At 31.7% G+C, this 27571-nt stretch overlaps 1 protein-coding gene and 2 long non-coding RNA genes across 3 annotated transcripts; all 3 read left to right on the top strand.

Moving 5' to 3' along the window:
* The first annotated feature begins 12874 nt into the window (after window positions 1-12874).
* LOC132629854 (uncharacterized) lies at window positions 12875-17126 on the top strand. Its single transcript, XM_060345246.1, has 5 exons — window positions 12875-13028; window positions 13500-13762; window positions 14474-14685; window positions 15559-15826; window positions 16541-17126. The coding sequence occupies exons 1-5, from the start codon at window positions 13004-13006 to the stop codon at window positions 16844-16846; spliced, it is 1074 nt and encodes a 357-aa protein (XP_060201229.1). The 5' UTR covers window positions 12875-13003; the 3' UTR covers window positions 16847-17126.
* A 2582-nt stretch (window positions 17127-19708) lies between these two features.
* LOC132633637 (uncharacterized) lies at window positions 19709-22494 on the top strand. Its single transcript, XR_009579719.1, has 3 exons — window positions 19709-19894; window positions 20840-20890; window positions 22248-22494. It is a non-coding gene; the product is annotated as an uncharacterized LOC132633637 (long non-coding RNA).
* Window positions 22495-23782: 1288 nt separating this feature from the next.
* On the top strand, window positions 23783-26528 carry LOC132633638 (uncharacterized). The gene is made up of 3 exons (XR_009579720.1): window positions 23783-23928; window positions 24874-24924; window positions 26282-26528. It is a non-coding gene; the product is annotated as an uncharacterized LOC132633638 (long non-coding RNA).
* The last annotated feature ends 1043 nt before the right edge of the window (window positions 26529-27571 follow it).

The raw sequence follows: 27571 nt of genomic DNA on the forward strand, positions 1-27571 counted from the left end.
TTGACCAATGATTAGTCGTGTGTCAAGACTCCGAAACGTCAATATTTTATATAGAACCTGATATTTTTTTCTGCATACAATAATGTAGGCCCAATACATCAAGGATACGTAGACATTCGGATCATCATTTTAGGAGTTGAAAAGGTGTCCGAAGTAAGTTTTGTTTGATAAAACTTAGTGTTTAACTGTAAGGTTATTTTAGTCAACTTTATATGTCGAGAAAATTAGTCAGCTTTATTTTCAAAAATTGAAACCGTAGAAGTGAAATTGACATTCACAGCTACATTACCCCGGGATTTTTACGTTGAAATTTATTGCGTATCATCATCTTATAAGTAAATAAAATTGAAAATTTTACCCCAATTTGGGGGAAAATCGAAATTGAATGGGATAAAAAGCGTTTTTTTAAAAATCGGCTCGGTCAAACTGCCTTGTGGCTGTTTGTCTGCATAGATCTCGAAAAAATACGCAAGTTAAAAAAAACCGCGTAAAATGGACGTCCGAGCGCAAAGTTATGACCATCTAAAGTTTGACGACTTTACAACTAGTTTTTGTCCCTATATTTTTTAGAATTATATTTATATTTAAAATAAAGTTATGTCTTGATTAAAAAAAACACTCTTAAATCAAAATCTTAAAAAATAAAACACCCTAAAGTTTCCAAACAAAACTTACTTCGGGTACCTTTTCAACCCCTAAAATGACTATCCGAACGTCTACGTATCCTTGATGTATTGAGCCTACATTATTGTACGCAGAAAAAAATATCAGGTTCTATATAAAATATTGACGTTTCGGAGTCTTGACACACGACTAATCATTGGTCAAAGTATGGAAAAAACACTAAGTTTTTTCAAACAAAACTTATTTCGGGCACCTTTTTAACCCCTAAAATGACGATCCGAACGTTTACGTATCCTTGATGTATTGGGCCTACATTATTGTACGCAGAAAAAAATATCAGGTTCTATATAAAATATTGACGTTTCGGAGTCTTGACACACGACTAATCATTGGTCAAAGTATGGAAAAAACACTAAGTTTTTTCAAACAAAACTTACTTCGGGCACCTTTTCAACCCCTAAAATGACGATCCGAACGTCTACGTATCCTTGATGTATTGGGTCTACATTATTGTACGCAGAAAAAAATATCAGGTTCTATCTAAAATATTGACGTTTCGGAGTCTTGACACACGACTAATCATTGGTCAAAGTATGGAAAAAACACTAAGTTTTTTCAAACAAAACTTACTTCGGGCACCTTTTCAACCCCTAAAATGATGATCTGAACGTTTACGTATCCTTGATGTATTGGGCCTACATTATTGTACGCAGAAAAAAATATCAGGTTCTATATAAAATATTGACGTTTCGGAGTCTTGACACACGACTAATCATTGGTCAAAGTATGAAAAAAACACTAAGTTTTTCAAACAAAACTTACTTTGGGCACCTTTTCAACCCCTAAAATGACGATCCGAACGTCTACGTATCCTTGATGTATTGGGCCTACATTATTGTACGCAAAAAAAAATATCAGGTTCTATATAAAATATTGACGTTTCGGAATCTTTACACACGACTAATTATTGGTCAAAGTATGAAAAAATAACACTAAGTGTTGCAAAAAATAAAGTTGGCCAATTTTTTTTTTTTAGTACTGTTTATATAACGCAGTATTTTACTGCGTTATAGAAAAAAAAAATTGGTACTTCTATAACGCAGTATTTTACTGCGTTATAGATTTTTTTTTTTTGGTACTTCTATAACGCATTATTTTACTGCGTTATAGAAGTACCAAAAAAATATAATTTTTTTCTATAACGCAGTAAAATACTGCGCTATAGCACTTAACGGCTTCGTCTCCGTTAGTGCTATAGCGCAGTAAAATACTGCGCTATGAATACTTTGGTAACTTTTTTTTTATTGGAATATTTTGATTCAAAATAATTTTTTGGGGGCATTTTGGTTCCGGACTCGTGAAATGAACGCACAGAGGAATATACGACTCTTTATTTTTTTCCTTTTTATTTGGATGTCCGTTTCTCTCTTTGACTTTCACAAGAGATAAACTTCTTCTCTCTCTCTTTTCAATGGGGGAAATTTTCAAAAAATATACAATTATATTACGTCATGTAGTTTTATATTTAGTATACTTCCTCCGTTCACATTTATTTATTCAGTATTCTAAAAATAAAGTTTCACTTTTACTTATCATTTTAGCATATCAAGGAAGACAATTTATTTTTTCTTGTTTTACCTATAGTATTAATTACATACTTCAAATTATTTTTCAAAAAATATACAATTATATTTCAGGTTCATTCTTCTGCGTCTGTGAACCCGTCTCTTGCTCCGTCACCATTTATATCTCCGGCTCCGGGGCTTGCTCAAGAAACCGCTGACGAGCCAGCTTAGAAGCCCTCTCGCCAGCCATCGCAGGAGTCCGTTGACACACAGGTTTGATTTTTTACAATAAAATAATATATTAATTAATTGTTTATATATTATTTCATGTTTAGTTTAGCATAAATCGAAACTAAATTGTTTATATGTTATTTCAGGTTCATTCTTTTGCACCTGTGGACCCATCTCCTGTTGAGATTGAGTCATCTCCTGAAGCTCACATTTCGACCACCGTCGTCTCCCATAGGAAGTATATTTTGAACAAGCCCCCACGGAAGAGAACGCAGGATGATCATGTCATAGAGCATGTACGGATTAAGAGGAAGAAGGGGGATGGAGATGATGGTAAGGGCGGTGGGGTTCGTCTTAAGCTTAAAGTTATTCTAAAGGCTCCCACATGTGGGATCTAGGGAGATGCAGATTGTGTATTTGTAGATAAAATGTACATTTTATGTTAATATTATATATTTTTTGGTATTATTTTCTTAATGATAATTAGTTATCTTAGTTTTTATTGTCGTTTAATAATACCTCGTGCGACGTCCTAAATTAATCAAAACCTTATAAAATGAAACACTTAAACCTAAAGATAATAAGTTTCCAAATAAACAAAACTTACTTCGGGGCACTTTACAACCCCTAAAACGACAATCCAAACATATAGGTATATTTGATGTGTTGAGCCTACATTATTGTTCGCAGAAAAAGATATCAAATTCTATATAAATATTGATATTCCGACTTTTTTAAGCATGACTAATCTTTGATCAAAGTACAGAAAAAACGTGAATTTCAAAACTTTTGGCTAATGAAGAAAGGGCTGAGGGTTTTATTAAAGACAAATTGCGCACTAATTTAGTATGCAATAGGACTTAACTGTAAATTTACAGTTTGATCCTATTACGCACTAATTTAATGCGCAAAACGTGATTAAGTAATTTTTTCTAATGAATTATTTTGATACTTTTTGTCACTTTTTAAATCATTTAAGTTGCGGACTCGTACTACTATATTCCTTTGGCACTCTAGAAGATGTCATTGAGTCACTGATTGCCTAGTTACGTCGATTGAGAGTGTTGAAAGCTCCAGACGCAGAAGCAAAAAATAGAAAAAATCAACGTCAATTGTCAGTGATTTCTTAGTTGATTGAGAGTGTATATTGGGGATTCGACGACGAATTCTAAATTTAAAATTTATGAATTTTTACAACAATCTTAATTAATTAAATATTAAGATTCAAAAGACGAATTTAGAATTTAAAATTTATGACTTTCTACATCAATTATAAATTAATATATAATAATAATTGGACTCACAATTAAATATTTATTATAATAAATATTTTAATACATATATAAAAAATTTGGGCAAATAATACTTAATTTTAATAAACCCGTAGCTAACATTGGTGACCAACGGGTTGAGTGCACATTGGGTTTAAACATTGGGGGATTCTTGTTCACCTAGTCAAACCATGCAACTTGCCTCTTTCTCTCTAAAACTAGAATTCGAAAATACTTCCTCGTCTCATTTTATATTTCTTAGTTTGATCAGAAAGGAAATTTAAGATAGTGAAAAAAATATATTAAATCTTGTAATATAAATTAAAATTATATATAATGTATGTATTAAAATCTCATTTGAATTTTTTGATCTTGAGCATGATATTTTTTGATGTTGGAATTAAAAAATTACAAACTAAATAAAAAACGATATTCATTTTGAACGGTTCAAAAACTAAAGTATGACATATACTCTAGATTAATTTAATAAGAGGAAGTTAAAAGACAAATGTTGCCGCTGCGAGGCAAAGGAACAACTCGTTAGTTGTGCGGTGCGCTCATTCCCGTCAAGATTAAATGTTATTCCTCTTGAGTCATTTCTTTTTCCTCTTTCCTCTTTTTTTTTTCCCCTCATTTTCCGTTTTTCCATAATTTTAAATTCAATTCTATTATATACAAATCAATTTTTTAAAATATTCTTCCATTTTATTATTTAACTTTTCAATTTTTTCTTAAAAAGTCAGTTAAACTTCGCACGTGTTTAAAATAAAAAAATTGGCAATCAAAAAAAGTTTTTAATATAAAAATTGATAACCAAAAATGAATGTCGGATATTTTTAAAAGTAAAAACACCTTAGGAAATTTATTGAAATTCTCTTCTTTTTTTAAGTAAATATTCAATTCAAAGTTGTTTTGATGACACTTAGAACCTTTTTTTTTTTCCGGTTCAGCTTATCGGTTAAACCGATTTTGCACACCACTAAATTCAGAGTCTACTTTGATGACACTTAGAATTTTAAATTTCTCGGGTATAAAATGTAGCAACTTTGAATAATATATACCAAAAGAAAAATGAAAAAAAAAATTCAATAAATTTCCTAAAGTGTTTTTACTTTTAAAAGTATCCTACATTCATTTTTTATCTTAAGCATGATATTTTTTTATGTTGGAACTAAGAAATTAGTAACTAAATAAAAAACGATATTCATTTTGAGCGGCTCAAAAACTAAAGTGTAACGTATACTCTAGATTAATTTTATAAGAGGAAGTTAAAAGACAGATGTAAAGGCAAAGGAACAACTCGTTAGTTGTGCCGCGGTGTGCTCATTCCCGTCAAGATTAAATGCTATCCCAGCTTGACTCGAGACCAAATCTCCTTATACTTACACCAATAACATCATTGGATTGACTGAAAAGACAAACCCAGCCGATTCTTCCAGCTCCTCCTAAACACCAATCTACTTGTCTTATAAGCTAGTCAAAAAAACACATAAAATGAGACGGAAAAAATATTTTTTATTGATCCAATTAATTTGGACTTGTAATCTGTGGAACACGTTAAATAAAAAGGTGCCCCATAACACAAGTGTAGCCATCTCCATCGAGATATGTCTGCCGCAGTCATTTGATCCATAATATAAGCTGAAATATTTCTAACATTAATTTTTTGTATTATATTTGATAGAAAGTATAAATTTATTTTGGGATAAATTTATATTTTATATCAAACAAGATATAAAATGCATCTCAACTTAAAAGATGGGATATCCCTTCTTATTCACTTCTCTCGGAATTACTTTATATCATATAAAAGATTGTATAAAATAATCCAAAAAATGAAATAAATTAATCCTGAAATTATAATTTCGGACTAATTTTGATTACCTACCATACAACCACGAAAAAATTCCAGATCTCCTGGGCCCTAGCACATTCTTTACGTTGTGTGGGGGGAAAATAGTGTATCTTGTTGCTTTTCTTTATATTTTTATATTTATATAATTTAATAAAGCTGGGTGATTTTTCTGTCCCAGTATTGTCACTCTCTTTGAAGTCTTTATGGAACGTAGGACACGTGTTTGGACATAAAGGAATTTTTACTTCTTTTAAAGTTCTATTTTTTTTTTTCAAAAACTTATTTAGTTAATTATATATTGTGTCATTTGTTCAAAAACTTGTTTGATTCTAGGTGTGTCAAATTTACTATTGACATTCACATGATTCAAAGTATTTATGACCAGTAAAGTTTATAGACCAATTAATTTTGTGTGGTGATCGTGCGTCTTAAACCTATGGACAAAAGCAGTAATTAAATCGGCTTGTAGAAACGCAAAGACACTATTAAGTCGGATCCGACGTCATTATTCAACTGTTTGTATACTCATCAGGCCATTAGTTCTGATAACAGTTTAGCAGGCTAAGTTAATCAAAACGTATACTCTTTACATGTTATGAAACTATCATTTTCGATCATGTCTGTGCGGTTTTTTCAGAAAGCTTCACTACTAAAAGTTTTCTTACACCTAATAAATATAGCTCTTTTCTTATTAATGTTCAACGTGACACTTTGTCCGCTCATCCAATTACATTAAGATTAAATATTGTCATTATTCGTGCACTAGTTAACTTGTTCCGCGTTTTACACAGTTGAACATGTCTTTTCTAAAATTTATTTAGTTAATATAGAAAAGATAAAAATAATTAATAACAAAAAAAGTAAATTAAGAAAATAGTAGAATGTTAACTCGGTATATGTACTATTAGAAGAAAATCATCACTACTCAATATTACTTCAACTTATAGAGTCATGACCGGAAAAAAGAACTTATAGAGCATAAATCAAGAGTTCACAAAATCAAAGATGTTTAAAATATGTGAGATTCACCTGGATCTTTGTCTCATCTTTCAGCTCAATCTTTCAACATAATTCTAAAAATGAAGTTGATAAAGAACATTCTCACCAGTTGGAGAAATGCCTTTGGCTGACTGGCATCAAAAGCAATCATCAATTTTTTATAATTTGTACACTTTTTTCAAATTCCCTATTCATCCCAATGACCCAATTCCACTAAGATATATACGTGACTAAGATCCATTGAATCCACCGGCCTCTTCAATTTTCCAGGCTTCTCGAAATATGGTTTACTCCCTCCGTTCCATAATAAGTGTCACCTTAGTCAAAAAAATTTGCTCCTTAATAAGTGTCACTTTAGGAAATCAAGACATAAATTAACTAGTTTTTTTCAACTCTATCCTTAGACAAAAAGTGACAAGTTTATGTATTCAAGACAAAAAGCCACATAATAACTTTGTATTGTTGGATTCCCAATGTGAGAAGGTTTACTTCTTGTGCATGTTATAATCAAAAGATAAAAGTAATTTATTTTTATTATGTAGGGGTAATTTGGTAATTTTGAAATTGCATTATTGGTTTCTTAATATGCGTGTTTTTTGCTAAGGTGACACTTATTATGGGATGGAGAGAGTATTAAAATGAATGGTCTGATCAGGCATTGAGAATATGTGACTGAAACGTGTATTCAGAAAATATTTACATTGTCCAATAATGACCAAATTTATTTAGAAACACCCTCAAGTATGGAATACAAACAAGCATAAAAAGAAAAGTAACGTTAGAGATAGGAAAAAAACAGTCAACAATAATTGTTGCCTGATAAATGCACATGGCCGGTAGTTACATCTCTTCACCAATGACGTGATTTGTAATTTCCTTAACATAGATATAAATAAAATAAAATAAAATAAAATAAAAAGGGAAAAAGTCAAAAAAATGAGAGTACGATGAATAGAATTCTTGGCCAAAAAGGAGGTGTCACGTCACCAAAAAATTGAGTAAAAAGATAAATGTCAATGGAGGTCATAAAGAGGTGCCACATAGGATTGTCTATGCCTACATATCTTTCTTAAATTTATTCAGTTAATATAGAAAAGATAAAAATAATTAATAACTAAAAAAAACAAAAAAAAACAAATATACAATGTAAGACTGCAAATGAAAATAAATTATAAATCAAATTATATGGAAAATACAGGTAAGAAGGTAAAACAGAGAATAAAATCCAAATTAAATAAGAACATTGCATATCTTTTTGTAGGTTTATACGGACGGAAATCTTCCGAAATTGTACTGGGAAGAGAAGTTAACGAAATTGTTTTTGTAAATCATAATCATAGATTTTTGATCTTACATAAGTCCTTTCACTTTTTTTTTTCTTAATTAAATATTGTTCATAACAAAAAATGATAAAAAGCATGTATAGATTGTTATATATATATAGAAATTATTTGAAATAAGAAATTTCAAATGGTAATGTAAAACAGGGAATTCCAAACAATATTTATTACCATGAGCCCAATGGGATATCACCCGTCCTTGGTTGCCGCCAACAATAATGTATATTTTAATTATTAATCCAGCGGAGCAGGATGTGTCGTCTATGTTGCTTGGTCTCTTTAGAATTGTTTTCGTATTCATATCGAATTCTCAAAAAATGTAATACTATTTTTGGAGAATCCGACACATAGTATCCGTCGACATTTTTGAAGAATCTGAACAACATAGGATGCCGTCACAAATTGGCAGCTCGCAGAGTCTTAATTTGATGGCATTATGAAAAAATCACAACCCAATGTTAATGCAAATAATAAGCATAAATCTAAAATAATTATTTTATGAAAAATAAAATAAATAGTAGAGTGTTAACTCGGTATATGTACTATTAGAAGAAAATCACTACTCAATATTACTTCAACTTATAGAACCATGACCAAAAAAGAGAACTTATAGAGCATAAATCAAGAGTTCACAAAATCAAAGATGTTTAAAATTTGCTAGATACGCCTCGATCTTTGCCTCATCTTTCAACATAATTCTAAAGATGGAGTTGATAAAGTACGTTCTCACCAGTTGGAGAAATGCCTTTGGCTGACTAGCATCACAAGCAATTATAAAATATTTGTACACTTTTTTCAAATCCCCTATTCATCCCAATGACCCAATCTTAGCAAAAAATACGCATATTAAGAAATTAATAATGCAATATGAAGTTTACTAAATTACTCCTACATAATAAAAATAAATTATTGTTTCCTCTTGATTAGAGCATGCACAAGTAGTAAATATTCAAAATACTTTTTTATTCTTCAACTTCAAATTGATTAGATTAACATTTAGTCATATGTTTTTCTCTAATTTTGATTTTTGTATTATTAGTATAGGCAGCGCAAAACCTTTTCTTTCCGCAAAAAACATATAAAGGACGAAATGAATTTTGAGAGTAATCTCTCTCTATGTGTCGTAGTAAATACAGTTTATATATATAAGTATTTCACTCTTTTTTTTGGCTTTCTTATAGAGTCATATTTGGGTATTTTATAATTTTGTCCTTGTTCAAAATTTAAGAGAAGCCAAGAAAAAAGATTGAATAGGGGGAAAATATTTTTTTCTAGCTTTCATAATTCTCCTCTTTTCTATCTTCATCACTCTTTACTTCCTTATTTTTCTCAGTTCATCAACCTACATATAAATTATCATATCGGAATCATCAAGAAGAAAGACAAAACATTTATAAAAAGAAAGAAAAGTAGATGCTATGTGAGAAAGAAGAGGAAAAGAGGGAGGGTAATGGAAACTAAAGTGAGAATTGCAAAAATGATATAGATGTCCAAATTTCAATTCCCATCTCCTGATTTCTCCTGTCTTATTTGACTTATTTATGAAAAATAAAAAATAAAAAAAAAATATTTCACATTCCAAATGAATTCCATATTCTACATTCATTGGAAATAGAGGGGGAAAGAAAGTATTAAACTGGATTAAATTAATAACTTTTGGAGTTATTAATTATTAGTAACACAATTAATATTAAACGAATTATGATGAATGAAATAAACTCATGTTACTGCCCTCAATTTTCTACAAATTATCTAAAAGAATTATGCGTTGTCGTTTGCATCATCTTCTTTAATCTTCATTGACTCGTGACATTATTACACATAACAACAACAACAACAATAATAACAATAATAATATAAATATAGAAGAAGAAGAATAATGATGGAGTAAATCATTTTTTCCAAGTAAAAGGAGAGTACTAATAATAGAGTAAATCAGTTTTTTCAAGAAAAGAAAGTAGAGGAACTCTGGGAGAAGAAGTAAATAGTAGTAGTAACGAGGAGTGTAACAAATAGGCTGTCATTAATTTGATGCAACAGTTTTAGACTTGTAGTCGTAATATAGGGAAATATTTCAAAGATTCTTAATGGAGAAACTTAACGCCTCATATAGAAAGTAGATTATTTTTAGGAGAAAGGGTAAATAATAATAATAATAAGACTGAAATAAATAGGTTGTCATTAATTTGTTGCAACGTTTCATTCATCTTTGGAAGTAAAAAGCACATTTAACATAATTAAGAGAGTTTAATGAGTGATTTTTGAGTTTTTTTTAATAGAACATAAATGGGAAAAAATAGAAAAAATGCAAAAATTTGGAGGAAAAAAAGAAAAGAAAAACACAATTGCTTGCTATAGAGAGGTGTCACATCACCTCTAAAAACATTAGCATAAGGATTAGCTTAAAACATTTGTTTCCTCTACAAACATTTCATTTTTTGATGTAAACATGTCAAACTAACACGCAAAATAGCATAAAAATAGTAGATATACTGAAGAAAAAAGAAAGAAAAGGGAAATAAAAATACAAACAATTGTAGGCTCGAACCTCTCCCTTAGAGCAACTGTTTAAAATAAAAATAAAAATATCAAGATCCTAAATCTAAGAATAAGTTGAAAATTACTTCCTCATCAACCGCGAAAATGGGACAAGTTTTCCAACCATATCATGAAAAGTTATCAACTGCAATTAATCAACAACATTATAACCATGTACCAAATCAAACTGCAAGCTCTTACCTTTTTGTAAATAAACGTATGTAAGGATGAGAGAACCCGCAAAGGTGGCCAAATTTCTTCAAGAGCCCGTGTGAGATTCAATCATAGCTATATAATAAATAATATCCTAATTTGCAATTATCTAAAACTCTTATAATGTCCATATTATAAAAGAAATAAATTACATACAAAAGCTAAATATGAAATTAGTAAAGTGCCAGAAATGTTGGAAACAAATATAGCATACCATCCAAAAGTAAAGTACATAAGCACTTCATAGTCCATTTGTGAATTAATTTAGTCAAATAGATATAAGGACCTTTCATCCCTCGACTTAGAAATGAAAATGACGAAGGCAATTTGAAGAAGCAAGCAATTTGGCCAGCTTAGGACTGCAAATTCAACTGGTAATCATTTATAAGAGGACCTTTCTTATAAATATCTGTTTTACATCACATAAACTGCTCATTAATTAATGAGGTGCATGATGAGAATGGGGAGGGTAACCTTTTGAAACTGTAGAATAGCTCATAAATGGATATTAAAGTACACTCAAACTTGCGTGATTTATTTATGAGTGAATTTTGATTTTTTTTAAAGAGCACAAATAGAAAAGAAATAGGAAAATGGCGAAAATTAAGAGAAAAAAGATAAATACGAATGATGGCCATAGAGAGGTGTTACATCACCTTGTCCACGCCTAACTTTATATTAACATTAAAATATCAGTCATATAAAGTAACATTAGATTTTGTGATAAATTAATAAAAGGATTATTCTACTTATAATAATTTAAATAAAAATCAATAAATACCTAGGTTAAAAAATAAATTTTATATAATGTAAAAAGGTATCACATAGATGGAGGATTGAAAATGTCAAGGATAAAATAGGCATTGCATAGGATAAAGAGGGGAGAATGTCTATTGTTCATAGTTGAGGGGAAAGTTTGATTTCTAAAGCAAACTTGAGAGGTGAAAATCATTTTTACCCCATTATATATAGATATAGATTGATGATTAAGCACGGCGCATGATATGAGTCATCTTATTATATTTAGAGACTGGTATATTCGTGTAGCGATAAGTGTAGAATTTATAGAAACTATAACTTTAGAGATTTTTTTATTTGTTTTATTTAAAACGTAACATAAAGTGTGATAAGTCGGAAGGAGTATACAAAATTCACATAGTTGAATCTAATTTTGGGTTGACGTGTATAAATACAGCTATCTTATAGTTATACGTACTTAGACATCCATATTTCATTTATATATATAGATTAAATACTCACTAATACTAGACATCCAGATTTCATTAACATATTAAATACTCATTAATTAATATCTCAATTTTTTACCAGAGAATTTCTAAAGTTGACTAGTGTAGATTATTCCGAGGCCAATTGGCTAACAAGATTAATACTTATTAATAGTATACAATATAAGAGGCTACAAAAATATAATATTCCTATGTCAGCTCTCTAGAGTATATTAATGAGGCAGTGTACATTGGCATCATCGCCCCTCATTCCCCGTGACTAACGATACACTAAACATGATCGGGCTCATCAGAGTTTAATATTTTTGACTTGAAGTATAGATTTTTAAATTTTTTACTATCTTCGTCGTAATTCTTGCGAGTGTGTTAGACAGAGCGTAGGGTTAAGAAAAAACTTTTGAAACTTCGGATTTAAGACAAAACATACATTTCTTTAGTCATAATTTTTTAATTATAAAAATATATCATACTATTCTGGACAGATTAAAAAAGATATAATGTAACATAAATCGGGAAAGATCCGGGAGTTACGAATACTCACTTTGTCTCACGTCATGTAATGCACTTTTCTTTTTATTTTGTCGTCGGGGAGGGGTGGGGGAAATAGGGAAAGAGATTATAACGCGGGATTCGAACCCTCACCAATAAGGTGAGAGTTTAGGTAGTCAATCAACTGAGCTACTAGATCCCTACACCTTTAAACCTTATATTTTATATTTTACACTTAATGATATAATTTATAGCATACAAGTATCTAAAACTTATTTTAGATTACAAGTCTCCAAAGTTTTTATTTCATTTTTTAACTACATTTAGTCAAAGCACATCACATAATTTGGGGACGAAAGGAGTTTTAGACCTAAACTTATAATTTAAAAAATACAATGAATCGTTACAGAATTTATCCAAGTTAAAATTCTGGATCCGCCGATATGTGACTATTAGTCAAAACATTCTAGAACCCTACTAGATCTCTGTAACTATAAATCTATAATAAAGCCAGCTGAACTCTACCACACATTTTCATTAGTCTTTTGGAATTTATAAAACAAGGGACATTAACCGGAGTCACCACTATTATTCACCAAGTTTTCATCTCCTAAAAACCAGTTTCACAAAAATGGCAGAGTCCCCTGCTCCCTCAGGTTTTTTTTTTTTTTTTAATTCCTTTTTTTCACACTAGAAATGCTGTTAAATTTTAATTGCAGAAATAGAGTCTAAACATTTTAAGAATGCGTATGACAATCTTTTAATTCTTGATATGTAGAAAAAGTTGTGATTTTTTTCTTATTTCTTTTAACTCTGCTTTTTGATGAGACAATTTTTATTGGCTGGACCCCTGGTGCAATACATGTTAAAAGAATTTGAGCACTTTAGGTATAACCCATAATTGCCAGATTGTCAAAACAGTTAATACTGGATTACCTTTGGCATTAAAGGAATGAACCTAGTTGCTGTTTTAATTAGGTAATTAGAAGGTAGGTAGTAAACATTTAAACTAACATTGTATATGTTGCAATATGGTTGGAATTGTTTCCTTTTCTTTTCTTTTTTTTTTTCTTTCCAAAATTTATTTTAGCGTTATTCATGGAATTGTGACTTGTGAAATATTTCAGGTGTGACTGGGAAAATACTTGTAATTTTCTTCATTGGGTTTTTGGCATTTGTTTATCAGTCAATTAAGCCACCTCCTCCCAAAATTTGTGGTTCACCAAATGGACCTGCAATTACTGCAACTAGAATAAAACTCTCTGATGGAAGGCATTTGGCTTATAAAGAACAAGGTGTTCCAAAAGATCATGCAAAGTACAAAATTGTGTCCATCCATGGCTTTGATGGTTGCAGGCATGATGTTGCTTTTGCCAGCACTCTTTCTCCTGTAATGCCCTTTTTACCCTTCTTTTTTCTCTACTATTTTTTTTTTTTTTTTTTTTTGTGAGCTAGCTAGAAAAAAAGGTTTTCTTGAATCCTCTTCATCCAAATCTTTTACTGTTCGGATAGGAAAAAAAATGAGTTTTTTCCCGTCAATATGAACTGTTGAATTTTCTTGATATAAGAAAAAATTCTAGGGGAGTGGAAACAGGGGTTTCAAATATTGATTTTGGTCACAAGTTCAAATTCTATGTATGATATTATAGTGTCTTTGTGATAGCCTTTTGACCAAGCTTCTAAAGAAGTCAAATTATTGTTTTAAACAAAAGTGCATATGACATAAAGTTAGGGTGTTTGGCCAAGTTTTTAGGAAAACATAAGCACTTTTGAATAGTAACAAAAGTTATTTTTCAAAAGCGGTAAAAAACGAATTTTCCATTTTTATATAAAATATTGAATTACCTCGAAAAGATTCTAGTGCAGTGACAAAGAGGGTTAAAAATTAATTTTGGTCACCAGTTGTTGTACCTTCCATTCTGAAAGTTGCTCGAACTTTTCAAAAAAACGTCGGGTGCGTGAGTTCGAAAAATCCGACACGGGGGCGACAACATTTTCAAAAAGTCCGAACAATATAATCCCTTTGTATATAAATTTCTGTCTCTGCCACTACGATTGTAATTTAATATAACAATTCTTTCAATGATATATTTTGGTGCAGGATGTTATTGAGAGTTTGGGAATATACATTGTTTCATTTGATAGACCTGGTTATGGAGAAAGTGATCCTCACCCAAAAAGAACAGCGAAGACCTTAGCTCTTGATATAGAGGAGTTAGCTGATCAATTGAAATTGGGATCCAAATTTTATGTTGTTGGATATTCCATGGGTGGGCAAGCAGTCTGGGGCTGTCTCAAATATATTCCTCATAGGTATTATTTAATTCTTTTTACCATTTTCTTCTTTTGTTTAAGCTAATGTTTCTCTGTAAATGCTGTCCTCTGTTCGTTTAGCTTAGGCATCACCTTCTGAGTTTACTCTCGATGCACTAACCGTTTAAAAAATATTTCATTGCCCCATTTCACGTGAAAGTGTTACTGTTTGGGAGTCAAATCGTTTTTTTTTTTTTACTATATTTTTTGGAACTCTTCTTAAATATTTTGAGTCATTAGTTATGTGAAAAATCCACGAGAAATCTCATTAGCTTTTATTAGATATGGTAAAGATTAAAATAGGACACCAAAAGAAGTGACTAATGAACCGTATGAGGTAAGAAATTCTCAAGTGACTTGCGGTACTTTTCATGTAATTTTTAACTATGTAAATTTTATTTTAAAAAATTTCAAGAATCTATACCCGAATTCACAATCAAAGTGAAGTGTTTTGACCCTCGTATTCTAGACCCTTCACATAAATTAGGACAGATGGATTTACACAGTCAAATCATTTATTAGGTAATTATAATTGAATTTCTTGAAAAACATTAATTGAGAATTTAGTAAAACTGATAACCGACCTGCTATCATATAGAGATGTCTTCAGAATTTAAACATCATGGGGTTGGGAATGTCACTGAATCCAGTGATTATTTGAGTTACTCGGTTGGAAATTTGATATTTGTACATATTTAGTAAATTTTTTAACATATACATTGAGTATGAACAAAAATTACTGATTTCGGAAAAATCTATAACTTTAACTGTACATCTGCCTCGGCATCACATGTTAAAATTCACTGTTACTGTAGAAATACCTTTATACTGTCAGTATATATAACGTAAATTGTTTTGGCGATTTTGTAACAGATTGGCAGGAGCAGCTCTTCTAACACCTGTGGTTAACTACTGGTGGCCTAATTTCCCTGCAAATTTGTCTACAAAATCTTATTATGATCAGCTTTTGCCAGATCAATGGACACTTAGAGTTGCTCACTATCTTCCATGGTTGACTTATTGGTGGTTCACTCAACAGTATTTTCCTTCTTCTAGTGTTGCAGCTCATAGTCCTGATATTTTATGTCCTCAAGATATGCAGTTAGGACCTAAATTTGCTGCATCACAAGAAGAATATCGGGTAAGAACTCGATCCAAGATTTAAACTTGATGAGTTTAATTATAATAGTTTTTATGTTCTTACTACAAAACAAAAGAAATTAGTGTCACATAAAATAGAACAACGAGACTATCATTTTTTGATGATTTTTGACTCAAACATAAAAAGTTATAAAAGCTCCATGTCAAAAATCATTAGTTGATTTCTTTCCATCTCTCAAAGTCTTGGTAGACAGAGTTATCCGATGCTTGTTATGGCGGGAGGTAGGAGGTACCCAATAAATTAGTAGATATGTGCTAGCTGACTCGGACACAATCATCATTAAAAAAAACATGTTAATTATACTAGGTTCAACTAAACTTAAGGGACCAATATTACATTTGCCTCCGAATCGGGCAAATACTTATAAGATATTCCTCGAGATGTGATGATATTTCTTTTTTAATCTATTTCAAAAAGAAAATACAAATCCGGATGACTCTACAAATTTGTGAGTTGTCCATTTCTCATGTACAAACTTATTACTTTCATTAGATATAGTTATTAAGAAAACATTCATCATGATGTGACACTATTTATTTTTTATCTATTCCAAAACAAAAAGGAAGTGATAAATCCATATGACTACAAAATTTGTGACATTGCCAAATCTCATTACAAATTTATGGCTTTCATTATAATATTAGTTATATTTAGTGTCAACTTTTTAATTTGTTAATTAATCCATGACCTCAGGCACAAATTAGCCAACAAGGTGAATTTGAATCACTCCATAGAGATGCAATGGTTGGATTTGGCACATGGGAATTTGATCCAATGGATTTAAAAAATCCATTTGATAAAAATGAAGGCTCTGTTCACATATGGCAAGGTGATGAAGATGGACTTGTACCTGCAACTCTACAAAGATATATTGCTGAAAAATTACCATGGATTCAATATCATGAAATTAGAGGTGGTGGTCATTTATTTCCTTATGCTGATGGAATGGGAGATAAAATTATCAAGACATTCTTACTTGGGGAAAAATTTGTACCGTAAAGATAAACTGGAATTATAGGCGTTCGGACATGATTTGGTTGAATTTTGAAGAGATAAAAAAAAGATGTTCGAAGTTGAAGTTGAAAAAAGATATTTGAAAGTTGATATGAATTGCTATGTTTCCATTAATTCGTGTACTTTATGTAACGGCACTTGGGGCCTTTGTCCTAGATGAAATTAATACTAATTCATCATCAATGTGGTCTTTTTGTTGTAGATTTTATATATATTATATATATAATAAAAATATACAGTAGCAATGCTCTAATTGTTTTGTATAGTTTCATTTTTTTTTTCTTTCCAAATTGGAGCTAGACTGTTTATTTATATGTTCACATCATCAAATTTAACCTCGAATAGTAATCTGACCCGTGATTATATGTATATACTAGATGGCGTATGCCCGTGCTGCGCACGGGTTCAACACTTTGGATTATAGTGTATCTATGTGTATGTAGTTGTGTTTGGGTAGTGATAATATATATATATTTTATATTGCTAATAAACATACATAAGTTTGCACTGTTTATATATATATATGTGTGTTCAAAACACGATTAATATAACATTATAGTTTGTGTTTCGTATTCAGAACTTTATTATATTAGTGTTTGTTACGAATACAAAGTTTGCAAAAATTTATTAATACTTTTTAAAAGAGAAGACTTGTTTAGAAGGAAACTATTTTCCTCTCTTTGAGACAAACAATAGCAATATTTAAGCATCAATTGATACTTTAATTTTAATTTAATTAATTTAAAGTGGTAAAATATTCTATTGTTAATGTATGTAGATTGGATCTAAACAATACTTATTATTTTTTTTATCAAATTTTGATTTGGATAATTCTAATTTAAATTATTAAATTAATTTTACTTGTTTAAAACGAAACAAAGTAGAAATTTGATTTTCTATTTAAACGAAGAACTACTATTTTTTAATTTTTGGTGAACATTCTTGGTTTAGCTCATTTTACTTGTCATGTTATCTTTTACACGTTTTTTTAAGAAAACGTCAATTAGTATTAGAATTTGACTAATTTACCTTATTTATAATTTGATCTCCATTTAATATTATTTTTTCTTTTACGACATTAATCTCTTTTCACGTTTATTAGAGTAAGAATAAAAATAAAAAAGTAATTAAATTCTATCTTATTTTAAATATAAATATTTTAAGTATATTTATTTTAGTAAACATAACAAATAACCGACATGGCGGAATAGCAAATGCAACAGTTAAATATCTAGATTAGATCTCAGGCTAATATAAGAAAAGAAAGGAAATTGTATGGTTTGACTACTTAACCTTTTGAAGAAAAACAATAATATGATGTCCACATTTTTTTGTGTACAATGATTTCATTTGCTTCCACTAATGGGTTGATACGCATGTGACAATGAATCCACCATTATTAACTTAATGGGGATACTTTGGGAATTACATGAATGTTGTTTGATTTTTTAATATGGGGTGCACCTTTTTTTTTTTGTTGATATTGCTTGATTTTTTTTTAATATAGGGGTCACTTTTTTTTTTTTTTTACATGAGTTTGGAGGTGGTGGAATCCACTTTTTTATTTTTTTTATTTTTTATATTGCTTGATGTTTTTAGTATGAGATCCACTTTTTTTTTTTTTTTTACATGAGTTGGAGGTGGACGACGAAACCACCCCCAACTCATGCTTCCAATATAGTACTAGATGGCGTATGCCCGTGCTGCGCATGGGCCCAACACTTTAGATTATAGTGTATCTATGTATATGTAATTGTGTTTGGATAGTGATAATATATATTATATTGATAATAAACATACATAAGTTTGTACTGTTTTTATGAATATATATATATATACTATGTTCAAAACAGAATTAATATAACATTGTAGTTTGTGCTCCGTATCTAAAACTTTATTATATTCGTGTTTGCTATGAATAGAAAGTCGGCAAAAATTTATTAATACTTTTTAAAAGAGAAGATTTGTTTGAAAGGAAACTATTTTCTTCTGTTTGAGATAAAACAATAGCAATATTTAAGTATCAGTTGATACTTTCAATTTTAATTCGATTAATTTAAAAGTGTAAAATGCTTATTATTTTTTATCAAATTTTGATTTGGATAATTCAAATTCAAATTATTAAATTAATTTCACATGTTTAAAACGAAATAAAGTAGAAATTGATTTTCTATTTAAACGAAGAAATACTATTTTTTAATTTTTGGTAAATATTCTCGGTTTAGCTCATTTTACTTGTGTGTGTGTGTGTGTGTGTGCAAAACTGTTATATCCCGTATTTTTTTTACGTCGGATTATTTGTAAGCTGAGGTGGGGCCCACACATCGAGATTTTTTTTGGACATCTGAAAAGTCATATGAATCACATATGTGAAGTTAAACACAACTCAAGAAGGACCCTTGGGCCAAATCAAAGTGGAAGTCATCCAAACAAATATTTTTAAGAAAACGTTTTCGGGTGATCTGACTTCAAGGGGCAAAAACGGTATTATAAGTTTGGAATTTGGAAAATACCAAGAAATAGAAGTTGTAGATAATTGAATTAGCTTTCCAACCATAGGTCGTGGGTTCCCAGGTGACATCGGTACAAGGAGATATGGACATTTTAAGGTCGAAAGGTCAGTGGGCTAGGCCCAACTCGGGATCAACCGAGTTGGCCCAAAAAAATAAAAAACGAATTAAGGCCCAAAGGAGAGGGGTGGCCGGCCATCTTATGGCCCAAGCCCACAAAATTAATGAATTTCCCATGTGATAATTAATATAAAGGATCATCATTAAATTGTCTTGAAACATTTAGAAGTTTCAAGACAATTGAGAAAGAGAGAAACAAGAGAAAGAAGAGCAAGAATAAGAAGGCCATTTTCGGCCAAGCTCTAGACCAAAAAAAAAAAAAAATTTTTTTTTTTTTTTTTTTCAAAAATCATTTTCTACCAATTAAAGTGTCCTTTACAACTTGGTGTAATTATTTTGGAAGAAAGAACACTTGTTTCTTCAAGTTGACAACTTGGTCAAGTGAAGAAGATTGTAGAAAAAGGTAAGAATTAATCCCTTTTTATTATGTTATGAAGGTTGGTTTATGTTGTAGTATGTAGAAATGAGTAGAATTTATGGAAATATGGAAGTTTACAAAGTGGGTGTGCATATATGTAAGTGGACATATATGTATATTGTTGTATAAATAATATGAGTTGAATTTTATGTTGTATTCTAGTTGTGGTTATGGTGAAATTTATATTGGAAATGGAAGAAAATGGTTCAAGTTGGCATGGAAAATTATTGGGAATAGTTATAGGAAATTATATGATTTTAATGAAGTTTTTATGTAATTATAGAAGTGGAGTTTTAAATGTGAATTATTATGTTAGTTGGTGAATTTGGAAGGATAATAGTCCATATTGGCATGAAAGATTGGTTGTTAAGTGGTTATGAGAAGTTTTGTGATTTTATGGTAGATTTATGTAATTATGAAAATGAAATTATTAAGGTGCAAATTATGATTATGGTTGATGAAATTGGAAGATGGAAATATGTTATGAATATGTAGATTGAAGATTTGAAGTTTTGGATGGATTATGGTTTTGGTGGAAAGTTTGTATATTTTGTGTATCTTGTGAATATTTGGTAGAAATGATATGAAATGCTTCCGAATTAGATTGTAATGATCTTGATTAGTAATGAATGTAAAAACATTGAGATTGGTTTGGAAATGTGAAGTTGGAACGAAAGCTATTGCATTATGTTGGAAAGAAGACTAGTTGTGTTATATTGTGTTTTGTAGTCATGGTTGTTGTCATTGTGTTGATAGTTTGGCCGGGTTGAATTCCCGGATTGTTGTTGATTAAAAAATTGGCTAAGTTGAATTTTGGGGATGGTGTATTTATAGGGGAGATGCTGCCCAAATTTTTGTAGACAAGTATTGGTTAAGATTGAAATCTTAAAGCCTTACAATTAACATTTGGTAGTTGTGACCAAATTGTAGATTTTGGCGAACTTGAAACTTGATTTTGGAGACGTGTATGAAGCGGAAAAGGTATGTAAGGCTTCACCCTTCCTTCTATGGCATGTCTTAGACGTAATAAGTTGGATACGAGCCTCGGGGACAACTCCATTCTCCGGAATCCGCACCTAAAGTTTCCCCTTTTTCATTCAGTAGAATTGAATTAGAAATTGTGTAAAATATTGGAAAAACTTCCTAAACATCTGGAACTGGCATAAATATGACCCGACTACCTTAAAACCCTCACAAGTGACGTCATGAAATATAATGTACGTAAATTTGGTACGCCGCCTCATTTGACCCGAGGTGGGCCCATTGTTCCCGAATTTTCCCTATTGCTCCGTTTGACTTATTTTGGAGTAGAATCCAAAGGAAACTTTTGATCCTCGTTCCGATTATCAAACGATAAGTACTGTACCATTCTAATGGAAATATGTATATGTATATAAAATATGTATATGTATATAAGATATGTAAAAGTATATAAGACATGTATATGTATATAAGATATATATATGTTTATAAAATATGTACATGATATACGTATATGTATACGATGAAAGATCCAGAGCGCTATAGTCGCTGATATACGTACATGATACCAGTATATGTATATGATAAAAGATTCAGAGCGCTATAGACGCTGATATATGTACATGATGTATGCATATGTATACGGGGAAGATGGGAATAAGGGCAGAGCGTTATACACGCATATCCACCTGATCAGTTGGCATTACATGACATGATATCGTCCCGGACGCGGGATGCCCGGACGCGGGATGTGTATTTATGGCTAAATGGATCGGCTGCCGACGCCTCGGCAATATGACATGTTCTATTTTTATATATATATGAACAAGAAAAGATTTTCAACGGAAAGCTATGCTATGATATGATAAGCTATGCTATGATATGACAAGTTACGCTATGGCATGATACACTATGACACACTATACTATGACATTGACATGATATAACACGATACGACATGCTGTAGTAAGACATGACATTACACGATATAATATGCCATGATAAGACACGATAGGATACGACCTGATATGCCACGATAGGATACGACCTGATATGCCACGATAGGATACGATAGGGCACGATACGACAAGATACGACATAATATAAGTTCTATTTTCTACGTTCATGGAGGGGAAACGTTTTTAAAAGGGAAAGACAAGCCATGCATGATAGCCGCCCAAAAAGGGGCCTTCCTATGTACAGGTTACTTTCTTGCCTCGTTATATGTCCTGTGACTCCATGATATTATTAATCGCACTCTATGTTATTGCTTGCATTGTCTTCCATGCCTTACATACTCGGTACACTATTCGTACTGACGTCCCTTCTTGTGGACGCTGCGTTTCATGCCGCGCAGGTCAGCAGACAGGTGGACGTGATCCTTAGAAGCTCTACCAGCCGCACTTGACAGCGCTCCAGTTGTTCCGGAGCCTCACTCCAGCGGTACTATTTTATGCATATACATTCGGGCTTGGTAGCACCCCGGCCCTTTCTATGTATAAGTGTACTATGTCTAGAGGCTCGTAGACAGATACGTACAGTCAGTCAGGTACAGATATATGTATAGTGTTTTGGCATGTTAATATTGTTGTACAAGGTAATAACGGAGTTTATTAGTTTATGTTCAAGGAAAAAAAAAATGGCTCGGTTTACACGGCTTGCTAAGAGGTACAGGTAATACGATAGATAAGGGGTGCTCGGTACAAGTATCGGGTACTCGTCACGGCCCCTAGTCGGGTCGTGACAGAAGTGGTATCAGAGCAGTTCGGTCCTAGGGGTTTGTCTACGAGCCGTGTCCAGTAGAGTCTTGTTTATGGGTGTGTAGCGCGCCACATTTATAAACAGGAGGCTACGGGGCATATAGGGATTGTTGACCTTCTTGGTATCTTAGATCGTGCGATAGAGCTGAGTTATAGGAAAAATGAAATTCCTTATATGAGCTTTACATACGACGGGAGAAGGTAAGGGCTGACATGGAAAGTCATAAAGGTAAGTTTTGAAGTATTTGTTTTGTTATCTAAAAATTGAAAGTCCAGAATGGCTGGAATGTGTTATATAGCTGTATGCTTTGTAAGGTATTGTTGATATTGTTGATATTTGTCGCGTACAGATTCTGAATAGTAAGGATGATAAAGCAAAATAGGGTAAAAGATAAGGAATGGGCATGAGGAAAAGGACGAAAAAAAAAAGGGAACCCTCCCGAAGTATTATGACACCCCATAAGATCAGTTGAACATTCGAGGACGAATGTTTTAAAGGGGGGGAGGATGTTATATCCCGTATTTTTTTTACGTCGGATTATTTGTAAGCTGAGGTGGGGCCCACACATCGAGATTTTTTTTGGACATCTGAAAAGTCATATGAATCACATATGTGAAGTTAAACACAACTCAAGAAGGACCCTTGGGCCAAATCAAAGTGGAAGTCATCCAAACAAATATTTTTAAGAAAACGTTTTCGGGTGATCTGACTTCAAGGGGCAAAAACGGTATTATAAGTTTGGAATTTGGAAAATACCAAGAAATAGAAGTTGTAGATAATTGAATTAGCTTTCCAACCATAGGTCGTGGGTTCCCAGGTGACATCGGTACAAGGAGATATGGACATTTTAAGGTCGAAAGGTCAGTGGGCTAGGCCCAACTCGGGATCAACCGAGTTGGCCCAAAAAAATAAAAAACGAATTAAGGCCCAAAGGAGAGGGGTGGCCGGCCATCTTATGGCCCAAGCCCACAAAATTAATGAATTTCCCATGTGATAATTAATATAAAGGATCATCATTAAATTGTCTTGAAACATTTAGAAGTTTCAAGACAATTGAGAAAGAGAGAAACAAGAGAAAGAAGAGCAAGAATAAGAAGGCCATTTTCGGCCAAGCTCTAGACCAAAAAAAAAAAAAAATTTTTTTTTTTTTTTTTTTTCAAAAATCATTTTCTACCAATTAAAGTGTCCTTTACAACTTGGTGTAATTATTTTGGAAGAAAGAACACTTGTTTCTTCAAGTTGACAACTTGGTCAAGTGAAGAAGATTGTAGAAAAAGGTAAGAATTAATCCCTTTTTATTATGTTATGAAGGTTGGTTTATGTTGTAGTATGTAGAAATGAGTAGAATTTATGGAAATATGGAAGTTTACAAAGTGGGTGTGCATATATGTAAGTGGACATATATGTATATTGTTGTATAAATAATATGAGTTGAATTTTATGTTGTATTCTAGTTGTGGTTATGGTGAAATTTATATTGGAAATGGAAGAAAATGGTTCAAGTTGGCATGGAAAATTATTGGGAATAGTTATAGGAAATTATATGATTTTAATGAAGTTTTTATGTAATTATAGAAGTGGAGTTTTAAATGTGAATTATTATGTTAGTTGGTGAATTTGGAAGGATAATAGTCCATATTGGCATGAAAGATTGGTTGTTAAGTGGTTATGAGAAGTTTTGTGATTTTATGGTAGATTTATGTAATTATGAAAATGAAATTATTAAGGTGCAAATTATGATTATGGTTGATGAAATTGGAAGATGGAAATATGTTATGAATATGTAGATTGAAGATTTGAAGTTTTGGATGGATTATGGTTTTGGTGGAAAGTTTGTATATTTTGTGTATCTTGTGAATATTTGGTAGAAATGATATGAAATGCTTCCGAATTAGATTGTAATGATCTTGATTAGTAATGAATGTAAAAACATTGAGATTGGTTTGGAAATGTGAAGTTGGAACGAAAGCTATTGCATTATGTTGGAAAGAAGACTAGTTGTGTTATATTGTGTTTTGTAGTCATGGTTGTTGTCATTGTGTTGATAGTTTGGCCGGGTTGAATTCCCGGATTGTTGTTGATTAAAAAATTGGCTAAGTTGAATTTTGGGGATGGTGTATTTATAGGGGAGATGCTGCCCAAATTTTTGTAGACAAGTATTGGTTAAGATTGAAATCTTAAAGCCTTACAATTAACATTTGGTAGTTGTGACCAAATTGTAGATTTTGGCGAACTTGAAACTTGATTTTGGAGACGTGTATGAAGCGGAAAAGGTATGTAAGGCTTCACCCTTCCTTCTATGGCATGTCTTAGACGTAATAAGTTGGATACGAGCCTCGGGGACAACTCCATTCTCCGGAATCCGCACCTAAAGTTTCCCCTTTTTCATTCAGTAGAATTGAATTAGAAATTGTGTAAAATATTGGAAAAACTTCCTAAACATCTGGAACTGGCATAAATATGACCCGACTACCTTAAAACCCTCACAAGTGACGTCATGAAATATAATGTACGTAAATTTGGTACGCCGCCTCATTTGACCCGAGGTGGGCCCATTGTTCCCGAATTTTCCCTATTGCTCCGTTTGACTTATTTTGGAGTAGAATCCAAAGGAAACTTTTGATCCTCGTTCCGATTATCAAACGATAAGTACTGTACCATTCTAATGGAAATATGTATATGTATATAAAATATGTATATGTATATAAGATATGTAAAAGTATATAAGACATGTATATGTATATAAGATATATATATGTTTATAAAATATGTACATGATATACGTATATGTATACGATGAAAGATCCAGAGCGCTATAGTCGCTGATATACGTACATGATACCAGTATATGTATATGATAAAAGATTCAGAGCGCTATAGACGCTGATATATGTACATGATGTATGCATATGTATACGGGGAAGATGGGAATAAGGGCAGAGCGTTATACACGCATATCCACCTGATCAGTTGGCATTACATGACATGATATCGTCCCGGACGCGGGATGCCCGGACGCGGGATGTGTATTTATGGCTAAATGGATCGGCTGCCGACGCCTCGGCAATATGACATGTTCTATTTTTATATATATATGAACAAGAAAAGATTTTCAACGGAAAGCTATGCTATGATATGATAAGCTATGCTATGATATGACAAGTTACGCTATGGCATGATACACTATGACACACTATACTATGACATTGACATGATATAACACGATACGACATGCTGTAGTAAGACATGACATTACACGATATAATATGCCATGATAAGACACGATAGGATACGACCTGATATGCCACGATAGGATACGACCTGATATGCCACGATAGGATACGATAGGGCACGATACGACAAGATACGACATAATATAAGTTCTATTTTCTACGTTCATGGAGGGGAAACGTTTTTAAAAGGGAAAGACAAGCCATGCATGATAGCCGCCCAAAAAGGGGCCTTCCTATGTACAGGTTACTTTCTTGCCTCGTTATATGTCCTGTGACTCCATGATATTATTAATCGCACTCTATGTTATTGCTTGCATTGTCTTCCATGCCTTACATACTCGGTACACTATTCGTACTGACGTCCCTTCTTGTGGACGCTGCGTTTCATGCCGCGCAGGTCAGCAGACAGGTGGACGTGATCCTTAGAAGCTCTACCAGCCGCACTTGACAGCGCTCCAGTTGTTCCGGAGCCTCACTCCAGCGGTACTATTTTATGCATATACATTCGGGCTTGGTAGCACCCCGGCCCTTTCTATGTATAAGTGTACTATGTCTAGAGGCTCGTAGACAGATACGTACAGTCAGTCAGGTACAGATATATGTATAGTGTTTTGGCATGTTAATATTGTTGTACAAGGTAATAACGGAGTTTATTAGTTTATGTTCAAGGAAAAAAAAAATGGCTCGGTTTACACGGCTTGCTAAGAGGTACAGGTAATACGATAGATAAGGGGTGCTCGGTACAAGTATCGGGTACTCGTCACGGCCCCTAGTCGGGTCGTGACAAAAACCGGCTTTTCTATATAGTAGAAAACGTCAATTAAAATTATAATTTCACTAATTTACCTTATTAATTATTTGATCTCCATTTAATATTATTTTTTCTTTTATGACATTAATCTCTTTTCACATTTATTAGAGTAAGAAAAAAAATGAAAAAGTAATTAAATTTTATCTTATTTTAAAATATAAGTATTTTAAGTATATTTATTTTAGTAAACATAACAAATAAATAACATGACGGAATAACAAATACAACAGTTCCATATCTAGATTACATCTCAGGCTAATATAAAAAAAGAAAGAAAATTGTATGATTGGGCTACTTAACCTTTTGAAGAAAAACAATAATATGAGGTCCATGTTTTTTGCTGTACAATAATTTCATTTGCTCCCACTAATGGGTTGACACGCATGTGGCAATGAATCCATCATTATTGATTTAATGAGATACTTTGAAAATTACATGAATATTGTTTGATTTTTTAATATGGGATACACTTTTTTTTTTACATTGTTTGTTTTTTTAATATGGAATTCACTTTTTTTTTTATATTGCTTAATTTTGTTAATATGAGGCCTACTTTATTTTTTCCGTGAGTTGGAGATGATGAGTTTCACTTTTTTTTTTTTTTTTAAATATTTATTGGTGTTTAGTATGGAGCTCATACTTTTTTTTTTAACGGAGGACGAACGACGAATCATGGGTGCTTCTATATAATTAAAAAAAATAAAAATATGGCAAGATCTAGAAACTGCCATAGCAGGTTGAAAGAGTATAACTTCAAAGAGTAATAAGAAAGTTATCGAACACATCATCGAAATCGAACAGAGAAAAATCAAATCGGGTCAAATTCAACTAAGTATGATATTAGTATGACATTATTGAAAAACCAAATCAAATCAA

The sequence above is a fragment of the Lycium barbarum genome, chromosome 3 (assembly GCF_019175385.1).
Source record: "Lycium barbarum isolate Lr01 chromosome 3, ASM1917538v2, whole genome shotgun sequence".
Lineage (NCBI taxonomy): Eukaryota > Viridiplantae > Streptophyta > Magnoliopsida > Solanales > Solanaceae > Lycium > Lycium barbarum.